Raw genomic sequence first — 19038 nt, forward strand, 5'->3', positions numbered from 1 at the left:
ACGGAACCTTATAATGGCGAAATGTAGAGATTAAGATGAATGAAATGCTGTAGAAGTATTGTTCACAGTTAGTTCATGCTAACTAATGAAACCTCATTGTAAAGTGTTTCCTATTACTTGTTCATTTGTCACATTTAACATGAGAGATGATGAAAACACTGATATAGGCCTACACTACTGTTCAAACATTTAAGGTCGGTCATATTTTGTAATATTTTTGAAAGACGTCTATTTTATTCACCAAAGCTGCATTTATTTGATCAATAATACAGTAAACACACAGTGTGACATTTTAGTGTGAAATTACAGTATATTACAGGTTAATAACGGCATTACTTTCACAGTAAGATTTTACTTGCAATTTTGGTCAAGTCTTTACAATTGTACTGTAAACAAGCTTTGTTTTATCATCAGTTTACTGTATTAGAGACACAAAAATGCCTAAACAACATCATGCTGTATTTCTGCGACTATGAAGGTACCCAGCATGCAATGCAGCATGAATAGGTTACGTAGAGTTCAGCAGTTTGTAAAGTTTTCCTTAATTCCAACTTACCTCGATGTGACAGAAGGACTGCCACCAGACATCATGCATGACGAATCAGAAGGCGCACTAGCTTTAGTAGTTAAAGGTGCTCTATGTAACTTTTAGCGGCCTCTAGTGGTGATGTTTCAGATTGCAACCAAATTTTACAAGAGCGCTCGTGCTCAAACTCATAGACAATACCGTCTATTACGCAAATATCTCGGCGAATACTAGAAGGATTTGGCGTGCACCGAGCTCGTTGGGACCATCTAGTCGAGCTGAAAAGAACCATATAAGTTCCATAGTTTTTGGTGGTGTTTTCGCGGAGATATTAGCAGAAAACCATCGGGCGCGCTGCAAAATTGCGGACGCCGGTGACGTCACGACCTCAGAAGAAAATCGCTCGTATCTCTGGAACGCAAAGACCCAGAGAGCTCAAATTCGGGGGAGGAGGTCCCAGGGGAACCCTTGCCCGAACGCTAGAGTGGCGGGCCTCGGGGATGCCCCCTACCGGATCGCCGTTCGCTGGGACCCCCGGTTTCGAACGGCTATAACTCGGGGAGCCGGGCGAGTTGGACCTCGGGGGTGGGCTCGTTCGAAAGGCCCCGTCCAGCACTACGAACGATTCGAGTCTTGGGAATATTGATCAAAGATTGACTGAGATATAAGCCGAAAAACGTGCGCCTTTAACCGGACGTAACTCCCTGACCGTCTACAATAGACTGTATATAAGGAGAGAGGCTCGGGAGCGCGCATGCACGTCACATCCGGTGGATTTCGCGGTAAATCCGACCCGGAGACTTCACATAGAAATAGGAATACTGGCCTTCAGAGGTAATAGCAAAACTCGACAAGTGGATCATTTTAATGTGTGATTACAACCCCTTCACACACAGGCAATAAAAAAAGGATTCATTTTAGTAGAAAAGTTACATAGAGCACCTTTAATAGTTTTATGTGAGGCACACAGAGATAAGCACAGGGAATAAATGCTGAAATGAGCCAATTTTCCATTGTTCAAAAATGACAGAGACAAACAAACCAGCTCATCGGAGAAGACTTCACACAACTCCAGCGTCTCGGGATCAGCTTTGCACCAAAGCTGCTTATTTAGGCTCTTCCGGTGTCACTCCGCTGGAGTCTGTTCGTACCGCAGCGCTGTCTGTCTTCTGTGTGGGTGAACTGCAGACTCACACCCACAGTGAAAGCAGAGCCTGACACCACAGTGAAAGAGCTCTCGCACCCAAGTGTCTTCGTCTAATGTATTATACGAGTCTTATTTCATCTTTTCGTCTGCTGCGTTTTGAAAGTAAAACTCTGTATTTTAAGAAAGTATCTAGCACCTTAAATATACACTCACTTTTTTAAACAAAATTTAAACAATTAGTCAATACATTATCAATCCTTCTTCCAAAACATGTTTTTGTGTTACCCTGATTCACTACGGTACGCCTATTATAAGTGTTTATTAACAAACTGTGCATATAAGTCACTCGCCAGTGTCTCGTCATATCTGTAGACAGAGTAAAGTTGCTCCGTGTGTGTGTGTTTGTGTGTTTGGTGTGTGTGTGTGTTTGGTGTGGGTGTGTTTGGGTTTGGTGTGGGAGTGTGTGTGTGTGTTTGGTGTGAGAGTGTGTGTGCGTGTTTGGTGTGGGAGTGTGTGTTTGTATGTATGTGTGTTTGGTGTGGGAGTGTGTGTTTGTATGTATGTGTGTTTGGCGTGGGAGTGTGTGTTTGGTGTGGGAGTGTGTGTTTGGTGTGGGAGTGTGTGTTTGTATGTGTGTTTGGTGTGGGAGTGTGTGTGTGTGTGTGTTTGGTGTGAGAGTGTGTGTGTCTGTGTGTGGGAGTGTGTCTGTGTGTGTTTGGTGTGTGTGTGTGTGCGTGTGGGAGTGTGTGTGCGTGTGCCTGTGTGTGTGTGTGTGTGTGTGTGTGAGTGGCAGGGGTTAGTTGTCACAGCGAGTGAGAAAGGTTGACATGTTCCCAGAGTTTACAGGAAGAGCCACACACACACACACACGATCCAGACGCAGCCAGTGGGAAACGCTTTATTCCCTGGTGAAACTGATGAGACGACTGGAGTATTATACAGGCAAACACTGGAAGAGGCGAGCGCCGTCTCCCACAATCCTGCTAAACATGAAGACACATCCGTGATTTAAGCGAAGGCACATGGGGAACTTTCAACAGCACAAACATACGCTCATGTGAGCTTCCTTTGGCCTAGTTTATGTGCAAGAGTTCATATTTCAGAAGCAGAGGAATGAATCTGAGATCATTGTGTGTGTTATTTCCCCTCGGTCATCTCCAGCTGATCCGGCGAGCGTGAGGTGTGTGTCAGATGAGCTCAGACTCGTGGCGCGCCAGAGCGGCAGGAAGAGTCTCTGAGCAACGGCCCGGGAAGTGAAACCTGCAACCAGATCAGATCTCATGAACGCCACATTCCCCACTGCTATCGGCCCATTACTACGGTTCAGAAGCAGCAGTATAGTGGTGTTCCTGGCCCAGGTCACGAGCTCACCTGAAGCGTGCTGTGTTCGGGGTCCTCTTAGTGTTGAACTCGGCCACGGGAACACCTCGGGACGCCACCTGTGGGCCGAACACGGCTGCCGGATACACCACAGAGGACGTGCCCACCTGAGAGAGGACAGGGGCACACCTCAGACTCAGATCAGCCTCGGCAGTGTGTGTGTGTGTGTGTGTGTGTGTGAGCTGAACTGACCACCAGACACAGGTCACAGGTCTCCAGCTCCTGCTCCACTGCAGTGAGGATGTGGGAGTCCAGGGTCTCCCCGAACCAGATGACGTGAGGCCGCAGCAGCCCGTCACAGCCCTTCTGCTCACACCTGAAGAAGAGGAGGAACAGGGTCTCACACGGGCAGGCCTTGTTGGTCACTGGCATCGATTGCTCCTGTCTCACGCTGATCGATTGCTCCTGTCTGCCTTCTGCTGGTTTGCGTCTGTATGCTCCGTATACCTTTCTGTTTTGAATCTCTATTTACTATCGTTCCTTGTTGTTTATATTGCTAAATATAACATACTCATCAACATATATAAGATATTGTCTAATATTGCCTATCACATTAATCTGACGCTAGCTTTATACTAAATCGTTATTGCTAGCACAACACGCTAGTATCTCGCTAGCCTGTTAATAACCTGCCATCCGTCTCATGCGCGCTCGCACGTTTCACAAGTCTATCAAACAACTGTGGTGAGTATGTTATTGTCACTTGCGTGTCACATGTATAGCATAGCCTTCTCTGTCAGCACTGAGGGCTACACATGTGATAAATGCAGGGAGACAGTCAGGCTGAAGGAGAAGATTTCAGAACTACAGACACGCATCCAAACTTTAATCTGTACATTGTTCGGCTCCGGTGACCGTTAGTTATTTTAATATACATATAGATAACGAAAAAGACGCATTGCGATTGGCCTTTAGAGACATTCTGAACTCTATTGGAGTTAGACAACACGTGTCAGGACTCATTGTCGTAATCATACTCTAGATCTAATACTATCACATGGAATCAATGTTAATGCCGTTTAGGGATGTTAACCGATGACCGTTTAACCGATGGTTGACCGTCTCAACGTTAACCGATCAAAGTTCTCGGTGGTCGGTTAAAAAAAAAAGTGATCTCTAAATTAGGCTATTATAGACAGTAGACTAAACGCTACTACAGTTAGCCATCTCATTCCAAGATATTTTTGTGTGAAGTGAACAAATCCCTCACACTCAATTTTTCATAACTCGCCTGTTTGTACTTAATAAACCAATAAAAACATTTGGCGCGAGGTCACAGCGTTTGGGTTCGCGCGCTCACAAGGTTTGCGAAAAGTAAAGCCTACAGGCTAAAACACTCGAGGTTAGAGCCAGGGCAGACGACAGGATGAAGCGTGCAAAGAAAAGTAGTGTGTGAGACCATTTCACCAAAAAAACATGACATAGTTGTAAGTTGCAACTTGTGTGATACAGTGCTTACAGTCACATCATCTATGATGTATCATCTGAAAACGCGACACCCGCAAGCCCCATGTCTGTCTGTGTGTTTGCATTTTGATTATTTCGAGAACGTTTATCCAATCGACTTCACAAGGGAGTGCAGTGTCGCATTTGGTGCAATAGATAGACACGCGAGACTCGGCACGTTCAGAATTAATACACTTTTTATAAACTACAGAACAGCTTGCGCGCGGGAAGCGGCGCGCCTCGCGGGTAGGGCTTATATGCTCCGATAACGGACACTGCACTAGTGTTATAAAACATGTGTCAACAGTTCTCTATAAAACGTGTTTTATATCACTATAATGCGTTCTCGGAGCGTAAGCCCTGCCCGCGAGGCGCGCTGTTCTGGCGCAGGTCTGTTAACTTAAGCAATAGGCTACTTTTAATAAAGTAGTCTAATATTTTTTCTGACTAACAAATTACTGTCAAAGTAAAGGGCAGATTTAAATAAATAAAAACGAAATTTCAATAAAGAAAAACAAAATTTAATGAAATAAAAACAAAATTTAATGAAATAAAAACGAAATTTCAATAAAGAAAAACCGTTGTGTTATGTTTTAATAATTAGGCGGTGGCCTAACACCTGTCTGTGAGCTATTTGTTGGCTATACAGTAGGCTATTCTCATTCATAGATTAAAATAATTTTTCGTTTTAATGTTATTATAGAATAGCTGTAGGCCATTTTGGCCATTGTCTGTTATGGTTTATGAGATGTTGTCCTTAAAGGCACACTGTGGAACTTTTCAACCTTTATAATATATTACCAAAACCCATTGAGATGGTACATCGACTTACAATAGGTTGAATGACACGTCTGCCGTAGCCTGAAGGTGTCTGTATCCCTTTTACTAGCACTATGTAACTTCGGGGTTCGGGTAGGAACCCGAGCACAAAAAGAACTACAAAATTCGACCGCTTTACGGCATACGTCACTTCCCCCACCACCCACAACTTCCTCAGATTCTGACGTGAGTGCTCAACTCGCGTTTGATTGCCGTCTGTATGTTTTTGTCATGGCCGAACCAACAGCTACAAGGAAGAAGGCAAAGGTTTTGTCAGAGGACACTAAAAAAAAGAAAAGGGCATAGTGACAAATGAAAAGCCAGGACGAGGATCACCATTGGTCCAGCGTTCGCTCGCTGGCGTGAGCTAACGTTACACGTCTATGGAGCTACAGGAGGAGGATGGGTGCCCGACCGATGCTAACGCTTGCCTGCACACAAATGCCGTTTCCAAGGTGACACAGATAAATCATATAAGCAGTGTAGTATTGTCTGGTATTCCGGCCACAGCCGATGGTGTTATGAGTGTAATAAAATGCCCACAGCCCATTGTTCATTTCTACACACAAACACAGCCCGCCACAGTGCAGGGCTCGAACAAATAAAATCGACTCATGTCAAATGTAGCTGCTACATTAAATGTAGTGAACGTTCCCACGACTCAGTGCCCACAAACACTACAGACAACATGTCCCACGGTTTCTGTAAAACGAAACCAACACACATAGCTTACAGTCAGCTCAGGCCGACGGTGTTTTTAGTGCAGTAAATGTGCCCGGCCCGCCGTCCCGCGCCCACATTCACTCACAGACATGTTAGCACTAATGGTGTGTTCACACCGAACGCGAATTTAATTATTTCCGCGAGTAGATTACATACAAAGTCAATGCAAAGACGCGAATAGACGCATCATTCGCGCCAGGCGTTGCGAATGACGCGAATTGGGCGACGCGTTTGCCGCGAATGTCTTCCGCGCAAGTTGAAATATTTGAACTCGAGCGAATGTTCAAGCGTCTAACTAGACGCGATAGACGCGTATTTGACGCTCTATTCGCGTTCGGTGTGAACACACCATAAGCCCCACGGGGCTCGCCCCGCTCGCTCTCTCTCAGCAGACTGCTATAAGGGAATCGACCGCGGCCAGGCTGCCCGCCTCAAACACTGCAAGCACACATAATCTAAAGCAGTGGTTCTCAATCCTGGTCCTAGGGAGCCACTGCTCTGCACAGTTTGTATGTCTCCCTCATTTAACACACCTGATTCAGATCATCAGCTCGTTAGGAAAGAGCTTTATTAACTGAAGTGGGTGTGTCAGATAAAGGAGACATATAAAATGTGCAGAGCAGTGGCTCCCTAGGACCAAGATTGAGAACCACTGATCTAAAGACACGGGAAGCTGACCCACTGTCTATAGGCGGACCGGTTGACTTTTGCGACAGTGCTGCGGAGCTTGTGGCCTCTAGGGACGCTAGACGTGAAAGTTACAGGTCGAGCGCCACTAGTGGCCAAAAAGTTCCGCAGTGTGCCTTTAACAGAAGTTGACACTTGTCTTTTTGAAGAATAAAAATAAAAATATGAATTATACAAAAGAGTTGTGTCCGTTATTAGAAGGCACACAGTTAGTTAGACCTGCCTTGGCCGGTGCGCCTTTACGCATTCTGAAGGTGCCTGTTTTATCCATTGGGTTTATCGTGTTGCAGTCTATTAGGCAACATTCCGCATAAGATGGGCTTAGATTTGGAAATACATTACATCTACATTTCAGTGGTAACAGATAAGGCGATGATCATCATCTTTCTTTATTATTGTAAGCACTACCTCAAACTAAAGCCGTGTCTCTTCGGAGCTGTCATTTTCTTAAATGAGCCTCAGCCGCGGCAATGTTTCAAATGAGCTTCTAACTCTTGACTAACGCCTTTATTTTCAACGCGATCACCTTGTACCCAAACCACTTCGAAACTAAGGAGCCATTGGTCCTCCGATTACTTACAAGCTCGGCGCTGCGTTTGCGGGACTCGTTACTTTCGCGCTGTAGGGTTTTTTTTTTTTTAAAGTGACGTGAGCGACAGAGTTGCGAAATTGCAGGCGCGGCTCGAAATGGCTGCTATTTCAAATAGCGTAGCATATTTTAAACTAATCGGTTAACCGGTTTCAACCGGTTAATGAGGCTCGGTGGTCGGTCAAGACATTTTTTAGTTTTCGCCATCCCTAATGCCGTTGAAATTCTGCAGCAGAGCGATGACATCTCAGATCATTATCTAGTCTCATGTAAACTTCATTTAGTTTAGTCTGCAAAGCCGACTCCGTGTTATAAATACGTTAGACCTATAACTTCTGCCACTAAAGATTGCTTTATCAATAATCTTCCTAATCAGTTTCATCATCTCAGCATCCCAGATAGCTTAGAAGAACTCGATATTGCGACAGAAACGTTTAACTCTCTCTTTTCCAGCACTTTAGACGCAGTTGCTCCGTTGCGCTTAAAGAAGATTAAAGAAAATAGTCCAACTCCGTGGTACAGCGAGCACACTCATACACACACACACACACACACACACACACACACCCAGGCCCTTAAGAGAGCAGCCAGAAAAATGGAGCGCAACTGGAAGAAAACTAAACTAGAGGTATTTCGGATTTCATGGAAAGATAGCTCGATTGCTTACAGAGAGGCTTTAAAAGCTGCTAGATCTGCTTATTTTTCAACCCTATTAGAAGAAAATAAACACAACCCTAGGTATTTATTTGAAACAGTGGCTAAATTAACAAGAAATAAAGCTTCTACTTCTGAAGTTTCCAAAGAGCACATCAGTAATGACTTTATGAACTTCTTTACTTACAAGATTGATAATATTAGGGAGAAAATTATAACTATGCAACCGTCTACCACAGTATCGCATCAGGGAGTGCATTGTAGTCTCCCTGAGGAAAAATTCAATTCATTCATTACTATAGGAGAGGAAGAATCTAATAAACTATTTAATTCATCTAAATCAACAACTTGTATGTTAGATCCTATACCGACTAAGCTACTGAAAGAGATGCTTCCAGATGTTATAGATCCTCTTCTTACTATCATTAATTCATCTTTGTCATTAGGATACGTACCGAAAACTTTTAAGCTGGCTATGATAAAACCGCTTGTTAAAAAAAAAACGCAACTTGATCGTACAGAATTAATCAATTACAGGCCGATCTCGAATCTACCATTTTTGTCAAAGATACTAGAAAAGGCAGTATCCTCACAACTGTGTTCCTTTCTATAAAGAAATGATATCTGTGAGGATTTTCAGTCCTGATTTAGACCGCACCATAGCACTGAGACCGCTCTCATTAGAGTCACAAATGATTTGCTCTTATCATCCGATCGTGGTTGTATCTCGCTATTAGTGTTACTCGATCTTAGTTCTGCTAGATTATTGTAATGCTCTACTGGGTGGTTGCCCTGCACACATAATAAACAAACTACAGCTGGTCCAAAACGCAGCAGCTCGAGATCTTACCAGAACCAGGAAGTATGACCATATTAGCCCGGTTCTGTCAACACTGCATTGGCTCCCTATTAAACATCGTATACATTTTAAAATATTGCTGATTATTTACAAAATATATATAAATACAGTAAATGTGACTTGACTTGACACACACACTCATGAACACACACACTGCTCACTCCTGTGGAGGAGGAGGAGAAATAGAGTCTCTCACACACACACACACACACACACACACACTCATGAACGCATACAACCTGCTGTATGACATCCACCTCACGGAACTGGGCCACATTTGGAGGATTAAATCAAAATAGGGCTGTACACTCAATCAAAGACTGATATGAACGAGTGTGTGTGTGTGTGTGTGAATCTGAAGTCTGTCTCAGTTTGCTCTACATCACAAACTCCAGCATGTGTGACGCTCATCTGCGCCTCACCCTATAGCCCCTTTCACACAGAGATTATGGAAAGTACGCGGATAAAGTGACCCGGGTTTGTTTGGTTTCTTTTGGTTCATTCACACTGCCAGTGATTTTCCGGAATCAGAGAGTGCGTTCACACACAACCCGTTCAATGTTCCTAGGTCCCCAAGCCGGCATCGATCCCGGGTCGTGTTTGCGTTCACACAGAAGGCGTTCAGGCAATTTACCGGGATCAACGCGCTGTGTGAAAGGGGCTTATGAATACATGAACTTCATCTCCAGAGCTGCTCTGAGAGTCACTTCAGCAGTGTGTCAGCATTTCATCATCATCAGCAGACACACACACACACCTCTTCACTGCAAACCCGCAAAAATTAAGTTTTGTTTAACTTGAAGAAATTATGACAGGAATATATTACTATTGAACGGTAAAACCTACCACTTGAAGTAAAAGTTTTTTGTATTATTATTATTATTATTAAGGAATAATCATGTTTTAATTTTAACAGCAAACCTCTGTCACAATGCAGCTTTTAGTTTGCAAAATTTAAGAAATTGTTAAATTTAGTTTTAATTGTTCATGTTTTATGCTTTCATTTGATTACCACCATTTTTGAAAACAAATGTATTAAATCATAAATCCAGAAAAATTCAAACACGCGATGCAGAATAAAAAAAAAAATGCTTTATGATTATTCAAATTTAATTAAACCACTGTTTAATTAAACCACAAAATATGGAAAAAACAGAATTTGGGGGAAACTAAGATGGAATTCAAGACAAAATATAATTTTTTTTAATGAGGGCCCTAAAATGCAATTTTTGTTATACAATTTAATAAAAAATTATTAAAATTAAAGACGCATTCTCATGAGTAAAATGGATAAAAAACTTAAAACGGAAAAAAATGGAATCCAGAATAATTAAAACGGTATTTGGGGGAAAATAAAACGTATTTTATGAGGGACCTAAACATTTTTTTTGTTAAACTTTTAATAAATTGCTGTTTAATGGTTCAATGATTTCCATTAAGTTTAGTGAAAAAGGCATGCATAAGATTTACTTTTGACAAAATTAAAAGAAGAGATTTGGTGGTAAATATTTGACAGGGTGTGTGTGTCGGTGGTATTTGACAGGGTGTGTGTGTCGGTGGTATTTGATATGGTGTGTGTGTCGGTGGTATTTGACAGGGTGTGTGTGTCGGTGGTATTTGATATGGTGTGTGTGTCGGTGGTATTTGACAGGGTGTGTGTGGTATTTGATATGGTGTGTGTGGTATTTGATATGGTGTGTGTGTCGGTGGTATTTAATAGGGTGTGTGTGTCGGTGGTATTTGATATGGTGTGTGTGTCGGTGGTATTTGACAGGGTGTGTGTGTCGGTGGTATTTGATATGGTGTGTGTGTCGGTGGTATTTAATAGGGTGTGTGTGTCGGTGGTTTTTGATATGGTGTGTGTGTGTCGGTGGTATTTGACAGGGTGTGTGTGTCGGTGGTATTTGATATGGTGTGTGTGTCGGTGGTATTTAATAGGGTGTGTGTGTGTGGGTGGGATACCTGGGCAGGTCTTTGACAGGTATGAGTGCATCGGGGACATCAGGGTCAGGTGACCTGTCAGAGGATGAGAAGTGTCAGGTGACCTCGCATCACTGAAACATCATCACAGTGGTGTGGGTCTGCGAGTGAATGATGACAGGACTCACCCTTTGCCCTCCAGTGACGGACAGATGGGGCTCTTGTGATTGACCTCCACATCTCCACAGCTCACACATCTGGTCTGATACTGGTTACCTGCACACAGAAACCACAGATCTGTCCAACTAACACAAAAAAGGGCAGATTTTCATCCAAACCAAACCCAACTTCACTTGAAGTGCTGGAAACGCCACTTGCTGGCGACCCCTGCTGGTCACAACACTGGAAACGCAGCCCAAAGATGCATGAAAACCTTCAAACCAATTGCAAATGTTTTATTGAAAGTGTAAAATATGCGATCATTAACAAATCATCTATCATCATTAAATATGAAGTGTCATCATAATATGTTATTTTAATACATTTGAGGGATTTATGGTTTTATGGAGAACTTGTTTGTTTTTGTTATTCAGTCACAAAGGTATAAGCCCATCACTACTTTATGATCCTTTGCTAGAGAATTCATTCCGGCCAGAAAGTAAACGCGATGTATACCGTCAAAATGAAACAAACAGTATGAACTTTGCTATGTGTCAATTATGTGAGCTTGAGGAGTCAACACACACACACACAGATCCGGCTTGGATCCGGCGCGCTGGTGCAGCTGGTCGATGTTCTGTGTGATCGGCACCAGTGACCGGCCCTGAGAGCATGTGTGTGTGAGTAAGTGTGTGAGGAGGTGTGTGTGTTCTGACCGTGGACCTCCAGCACGTGCTTGGATCCGGCGCGCTGGTGCAGCTGGTCGATGTTCTGTGTGATCAGCACCAGTGACCGGCCCTGTCGGCTGAGCCGCGCCTCACACTCGGCGATGGCCCTGTGAGCGGCGCTGGGCTGGGCCTTCACACACAGCTCACGTCTGTAGTGGTAGAACTCCCACACCCTGCTGGGGTGACGGCAGAACGACTGCGGCGTGGCCAGATCCTGCACACACACACACACAGGCTCAACACTGGACTGCACTTTATTTTTCCTGAGAATGATAGATCATGTAATCGCATAGGACTGTAACCTGCTGAATTTGAACAACAGGGTATAACGACTTCCCAAAGTAGGTCGATAATTTTTTGGGTGTTTTTCCTCCACTTTGTTACTACAAAAAACCATCTGTTAACATATGTAATCCTAGGTTCCCTGAAGAGGGAACGAGACGCTGCATCGAAACGCTGTGGGAACGCCCCTGCGTGATTGCATCATGAAGCACGTTTGGAATCAGTCCAATGGCGAGACAGAACGTCACAGGCGGGTGACGTCATCAACCAGGAAACTATAAAGCACACCTGAACCAAACAGCGTCAGCTTCTGATAGGCTGAAGCAAGTCGATCGCGGGCATGCCGAGAGTATGGCAGGGCGACGCAGCGTCTCGTTCCCTCTTCGGGGAACTAGGGTTACATACGTAACCAAGATGTTCCCTTTCAAGGAAACTCGAGCTGCGCCGAAACGCTGTGGGAACGCTAATACCCACGACGCCATAAGAGCAAGTGTCAGTCCGTGTGAAGTCAGTGCGCACATTCAGACGAAAGCACCTGCGCCCCTGGAGTGGAGCAGAAGTTAAGAACGTAGAACCTCACGAATGTGTGCGGTGAGGACCATCCTGCCGCATCACAAACATCTTGTAAGGAAACTCCTGACAATAAAGCTTTAGAAGCAGCCATACTCCTAGTCGAGTGAGCTCAAACAGCCAATGGTGAAAGCTGACCAGCCGACTCGTAAGCAAGCGAGATGGCCTCGACCACCCACTTGCTCATCCTCTGCTTAGACGCTGGACACCCCTTCCTGGGTGACCCAAAGCAAACGAACAACTGTTCACAATTCCTCCACAGGGCAGCTCTGTGTACATAAGCATCTAAGGCCCTAACAGGGCAGAGCAGATTTAGTTTCTCTCGGTCTGACGTCAGAAAAGGAGGAGGACAGAAAGCCTGCAGTAGAATAGGTCTAACAGTATTAGTAGGGACCTTCAGAACATAGCCAGGCCTGGGGTGAAGGAAGGCCTTTACCATGCCAGGCGAGAATTCCAGGCACAAGGGTGAAAACGAGAATGCTTGAATGTCTCCAATTATCTTAAGAGACGAGATAGCAAGAACAAAGATAGTTTTGGAGGATGGTCTCCACAACCTCGGTTGAGAGATAGATAGATAGCCCTCAATGAAAGTAGCTTCCCCTGGGCCAACGGGAGGATCTGGTGAGCCAGCTTGTATAAGGGATCGCAGACCCCCCTGATGGTTTATATAAGAGACCACCGATGTGTTGTCTGACGGAACAAGCACATGATGGCCCCTCAGGTCTGGGAGGAAGTGTTTCAGAGCCTGGAACACCACCAACATTTCTAGACAATTTATGTGCCATTGGACGCTGCTGCCATCAGACCTAACAGTCTTTGAAACTGCTTTACAGTGAGCGGCTGGCCTAGCTTCACAGCTGAGAGAATCGAAGCAATACGAGCAGGAGACAGGCGTTCCACACCCAGAAAAGTGGTCCTATGTAGTGGAGATAACAAACTTTCCTTGGAATTCAACCTCATCCCCAACTTTATGATGTGAGCGAGAATGGTATCTCGATGCCGAACCGCCTGATACTTTGACTGAGCTAGAATCAACCGAATCGTCGTTCAGTATACGGATGCCCTGGAGTCGCAGCGGAGCCAGAGCTGCATCCATACACTTCATGAACGTGTGTGGTGATAAAGCTAGGCCGAACGGAAGAACCCGATATTGGTATTCTTCGCCCCCGAAAGCGAACCTCAGGAACTTCCTGTGTTGTGGAAGGATGGATATATGGAAGTACACGTCCTTTAGATCTATCGTGACTAACCAGTCCTCGGATCTGATTTGTGACACGATCTGCTTGAGAGTGAGCATTTTGAATTTGAGCTTCCCTACTGAGCGGTTTAACAGGCGCAGACCTAAAATTGGACGAAACCACCCATCCTTCTTTGGGACAATGAAGTACCGGCTGTAATAACCGGACTCCCTGCTGGGAGGAGGAACCCGTTCTATAGCCTCCTTTTGCAGAAGAGCTTTTACCTCTTGTTCCATTACCAGAGCCTGCTCGGGGCCCAGCACCGTGGGCAGGACCCCTCTGAATCGTGGTGCACGTGACCTGAGCTGAATAGCGTTTCCGTTTTCGATCGTTTGCAGGACACACTGAGATATATTTGGAAGACTTTTCCACCCTGCCAGAAAATCTACTAAGGGTACCATCTCTCGAGACTGGCCTCTGGAGTATTTTGAGCAGCAGACACAATGCCCTGTAACGGCGCACCGGCAGGGAACAACTGGTCTGACTGCCCTAGGCCCTTCCTCGGAGGGAGCGAGAGCCCCTTGAGAAAACGCTCGCTGGGACCCTCTACGCCCCCGGCATAAAGGCGGGGTTGGCAGAGCGATCCCCTGAGGGCGCAGAGAAAAAACGGGCACCATGAAATGAGGTGAACTCAGTTTTCTCTTGGCGGGGACTACCCTCAAAAGCCGGTTGCGTCAGGACTTCTTTTTAGACAAAGCCCTCTTCGAAACAATAACGGTCCTCAGATCCGTTTTGCTCTTAGAGGACTTTGGCTGAGAGCGCAGCGCCAGATCCCATTGGGGACTTTAAGCAACAGCTGCTGATAGAACGTCAACGGCAGTCGGAAGTAAACGGCCGTAGCTAAAGAACGCAAAAATTACTAAGCAACAGTAAAGAGGACGGCGTAGGGGATAACTTAATCATCTGACAAAATACAAAAAAAGAATGATTTTTAAAAAAACAAGAGATGGGTTGCTTTTGGCATTTAATGATATTTAGAATCGATTACAATGCCACATACCATAAAACATAACATTAACTTTATTAATCTGTCACGTAGTAAGGACTACGGCAAATCAGCTGTTCTCCGTAGAAGACTGTTACAGTAGAACGTCGTGAAGTAGCAGTTAAAGTCGGGCATGAGCAATAGACCGACAGAATGCCGTTGCCGTTCCACCAGAGGCTGTTGCTTAAAGGGGTCATATAATGGTACATGCACTTTTACAAGTTGATTGTACTGAAATGTGTGTTGGCAGTGCCTGCACACAAACATCATATAATGATAAAAATCCATCCAGTGGTTTTGTTTTCTCCTTATATGTTTTCCCCTGCCTCAAATCAAGCCGTTCGTTTTTGTGACGTCAATAAAACGGACGCCCCTCCCACGACTGTTGATTGACGGGAGCGTTTCAACACAGACCCGCCCTCGCACATGAGGTAGCTGTCAATCATAGTCTGCGCGGATCGGCGCGGTCATTGTTGATATGCTGGAGCACTGTCTATGAGCAGAATGGCGTCTAAGCGATTGTGGTGTTCTGTTCTTGGGTGTAATAACGAACACAGTCATTTTAATGTTCCTGAACCCGAACCACTGAAGACGCAGTGGCTGAGTTTGTTTTCGAAGGGAATATTCCCCACGAGCAACGTCAATGCTCTCATGTTTGCGCGAATCATTTCACACACCAGACTGCTTTATAAACGAGGGTCAGTATAAAGCTGGATTTGCTAAGAAGCTTTGCTAAAAAGGATCGGTACCAGATATTCGTGTTCCTGCTGAACCTCCAGAAGAACGGAAGTGAGTGAAACGTTTTATTAAACTTTATATTAATATATTAATCTTTGCAAATCGCTAGCTGCACGCTTCACAATGAATGCGTCTAAGGTTTACACTCAGGGTACATTACGGCATGTTTTCTATGTATGACGTTCTCAATATAATTCATAATTCCACGTTTATACTGAACAACGCATTATGGTTATTGTGTTATTGAGTTACAAACGGTGTATTGCAGAACAGAGAGGCGGGGTCAGCAAAGCTCATTATCATTTAAAGTCATATGCACTGAAACGGCATGCTGAAAACAGAGCTGTTTTTGACCAGGTAAAATAAGTGTTTTCTTACAATATTAATGAGAATTTTTAATTAAAGTATATTACAAACTTTTAATTTAGACCCTAAAGAATCATATTAGCTTGTACAAAAATGGCATTATATGACCCCTTTAGAGTCCCTATTCTTTCTGTGGGGGAGCGCGAGACACGACACTGCTTCTGCTGCGCCTGGTGTGTGGAGCTGGTCGACGGCCAGGGCTCCTCCCGCCCAGTTGCCCCTGAGACATGAGTGCGGAGTGGCAGGTATTTCGGGAACGCCGCCACCTGTTATTTTTTCTTCTTGAAACCTCTCGATGACTGTATACTGAGTCACCAAGAGGGCAGCAGGGGGAAGTGGGGCGTCCAGAAGGAATGTTTTTCCTCTCTCCTTCATTCCTGAGAGGTTCAGCCATAAATGCCTCTCCGTAGCTCTCACTCATGTCTTTTAGTAGGCCGGCCTGGTATGCTTGCATGATTGACATGGTGTGAAGGCAGCCTGACCTGCCGCCGAATAAGCTTTACCCACCAAAGCCGATGTATGTCTGAGTGGCTTGGTGGGTAATGCCGGTTCTTTGAAGGACGATGCAGACTCAGGAGAAAGATGGCTCGCAAGCGTCTCTCCAGCCCTGGGCATCGCTCCATAACCGTATAAGAATATGTAATAATATTAGAATGTTAGAATATTGTTAGACAGTTGGGGACTAAATACACGGTATGAAACCGGTCTTTTCCAGGACTTCGACCCCTCAGTGTGGAGGTCGGGAAAGCGTGGAGGCTGCATGCGGGATGACAGAAAGCTTGCTTTTCTGCCTTGACTCTTGTTTATCCGCTGGCCACTCAATGCTGAATTTCTCTCCAGCACGAGTAAGCACCTCTACAAGCTCCTCACATGCAGGAGACTGAAGTGACGAGTCTTCAGTATCTCCTGTCCCAATACTAACATCCTCCAGATCCTCAGAACTGGATAGTTGCGGTACCGGGGCCTCAGCCTGGGCGGAAGAAACCGCAGTGGGTCCAAACAAAAACACTCTCAGACAATGATGCACACGGAGCGCTTGCTTCAGCCTATCAGAAGCTGGCGCTGTTATGATTCAGGTGTGCTTTATAGTCTCCTGGTCGATGACGTCACCCACCTATGTCGTTCCGTCTCGCCATTGGACTGATTATACACGTGCTTCATGGCGCAATCACGCAGGGGCGTTCCCACAGCGCTTCGACGCAGCTTGAGTTCCCGGCTTATAAATCTCTCTATTGCCAAAAATTGCATTCAATCTTTTTGTCAACATGTTCTATATCAGTTATGCATTTCTTGCTGTAACCGACTGAGTGAAAATGCTGACTCAAGCTTATCCTCCACCTCCAGTAAAGTCATCTTGATTTAAGAAAGCTGTACTGGAAACCGAGACAGAGAGACTGAGGAAGAACAGGAGTGTTTAGCAGCGTGGGAAGGGTCGGAGTCTGTTGTGTTATCAAGCTCAGTCTAGAGCGCAGGCAGAACATTGCAGCGCTCAGACACATCTTCAGTTTTATACAGCCCAGAATCTGTGAAGTGTGTGATTTATTTACATTTCTGGTTGTCAAATTCTGTGAAGACGGCTGAGGCGTTTCAGTCAAATAAAAATAACAAACTGGTGGTTTTGCAATACCTACACAAAGATTAAAAATGAAACTTGTCAGTTTCTGGAGCACTTGTGATGGAGTGTGTGTGTGTGTGTGTGTGTGTATGAGAGTGAGTGAGTGTGAAACCTGTGTTTTCCAGGTCCCCCAGTGTCCTTTAGCTCCTCTGATAGTTGGTGCTCCACTCTGTGTGTGTGTGTGTGTGTGTGTGTGTGTGTGTGTGTGTGTGTGTGTTACCTGTGTTTTCCAGGTCCTCCAGTGTCCTTCAGCTCCTCTGATAGTTGGCACTCCACTCTCTGCACTCACTCCTGCTCCAGTGATGATGGCGATCTGACGCGCCTTAGAGAAAACCTCTCGAAACTCTGCCATATCTACACACACACACACACACACACACACACACCTGTATCATAGTTTACTTATATCATATACTTTTGTGTAAGCGGTTACCAGGGCGTTGGTGATACTGGGCGATATGTAAAAATAAATACTTTAGCAATAATCGCCTTAAAAAATATCATGATATACAATTATATCGTCTACTACTACTTTTTCTAACCCTACTTACTAGTATAGAAAACATTTAACTGGACGCGTACGTGACGTCACGCACCTGAGTGTGTCCGGGTGAGTTGATTGACAGCTGTCCATCTCCCGCAGTGAGCGGCTGCCCTCAACATCAGCTGATTCACCATCACTTACTGAGTGCTGGTCTGTCAAACACACACACATGTATAATATATCAATCTGTTTTCACAGTCACATAAGGAACAAACTAAACAAAAGTTCCTAAAAGTTTATTGATCAAGTTAACTTATTCTAGCGTTAAACACAACACTGAATCCAACAGCAAACCGAATGTGATTGTATTGCAGGCCGCAGTAAGACAGTTGAGCGGCACAGGATCCACATCAATTATGATCCACAGACAAAATCAATAAATCAATCGTCATCACACCGCAGAAGAGCCTCATTTGAACGCATCAGATCTTTGACATTGAGCTGAATTTATGCCTGCTACCCGTGATCCACATACAGATATACATTCGTAAGCAGAACTGATAATAACCTAAATAATACCTTTATCGACGCCACACGTGAAAATGCGCTTTTCTGGCGTCCTACTACCGTAAACATGTCGTAAAGTGTGTTCACGTGTCGCAAAGCGCGTCTGTTTCTATGGTGATGTTGAGGCTCGGCTGAAGCGGACTGCGCTCTCTAGCGGAAGATCGCGAGACTGCAGAGTCAAACACGTGTTTAAATATGTGGCAGCATAAGAACAAAAATCACCATAATTATGACATAAAAAGTTGAAAACATTACATTCACACTTGTTTCTAGGATCCCAGTCAATCATATTTAACTGTAAAGGGGTAACCATTAATACTGTGAAGAAAAAAATATATATAATTGTGTAAGATACTCATTTTTTATTACATTACTTCATAGCGTTTTTTTTTTTTACTGTATTCATTTATGTTTATCAAATTATTTCTGAATCTATTAATTCTTTATTTAAATACAATTTCATTTTAATATATTTGTCTATTTAGTTACTTAGTTGAATCTTATTTATTTATTTTTTACACAGCTTTTCTTCTTTTTTAAATGAAGTTTTCATCAA

At 44.4% G+C, this 19038-nt stretch overlaps 1 protein-coding gene across 2 annotated transcripts; it reads right to left on the minus strand.

The window, feature by feature from the left end:
• Nucleotides 1–2576: 2576 nt before the first annotated feature.
• LOC130100725 (NAD-dependent protein deacylase sirtuin-5, mitochondrial) lies at nt 2577–18584 on the minus strand. 2 transcript variants are annotated; one of them, XM_056266304.1, is made up of 9 exons: nt 18495–18584; nt 18028–18127; nt 17652–17785; nt 11626–11851; nt 10939–11026; nt 10793–10846; nt 3246–3369; nt 3045–3160; nt 2577–2933 (listed from the first exon to the last, which is right to left on the minus strand). In XM_056266304.1, exons 2-9 carry the CDS (start codon nt 18107–18109, stop codon nt 2861–2863), a joined length of 897 nt encoding a protein of 298 aa, XP_056122279.1. In that variant the 5' UTR covers nt 18110–18127; nt 18495–18584; the 3' UTR covers nt 2577–2860. The 2 variants fall into 2 exon arrangements, with proteins under 2 accessions (XP_056122279.1, XP_056122269.1); XM_056266294.1 differs by having other exon boundaries at nt 18028–18131; nt 18495–18546.
• Between the last annotated feature and the right edge of the window lie 454 nt (nt 18585–19038).

This window comes from Rhinichthys klamathensis, unplaced genomic scaffold, assembly GCF_029890125.1.
Source record: "Rhinichthys klamathensis goyatoka isolate OS25496 unplaced genomic scaffold, OSU_Roscu_1.1 h1tg000011l_1, whole genome shotgun sequence".
In the NCBI taxonomy this organism is placed as follows: Eukaryota; Metazoa; Chordata; class Actinopteri; order Cypriniformes; family Leuciscidae; genus Rhinichthys; species Rhinichthys klamathensis.

Bases quoted from the DNA above. Each gene is read 5' to 3' on its own strand.
- LOC130100725 (XM_056266304.1), bottom strand. From the start codon at position 18,109: ATGGTGAATCAGCTGATGTTGAGGGCAGCCGCTCACTGCGGGAGATGG. The intron at 10,847-10,938 runs GTGAGTCCTGTC...ATCCTCTGACAG, and splicing joins CCGTCACTGGAGGGCAAAGG to GTCACCTGACCCTGATGTCC. The intron at 3,370-10,792 runs GTATCCCACCCA...CCTCTTCTTCAG, and splicing joins CCTGTCAAAGACCTGCCCAG to GTGTGAGCAGAAGGGCTGTG.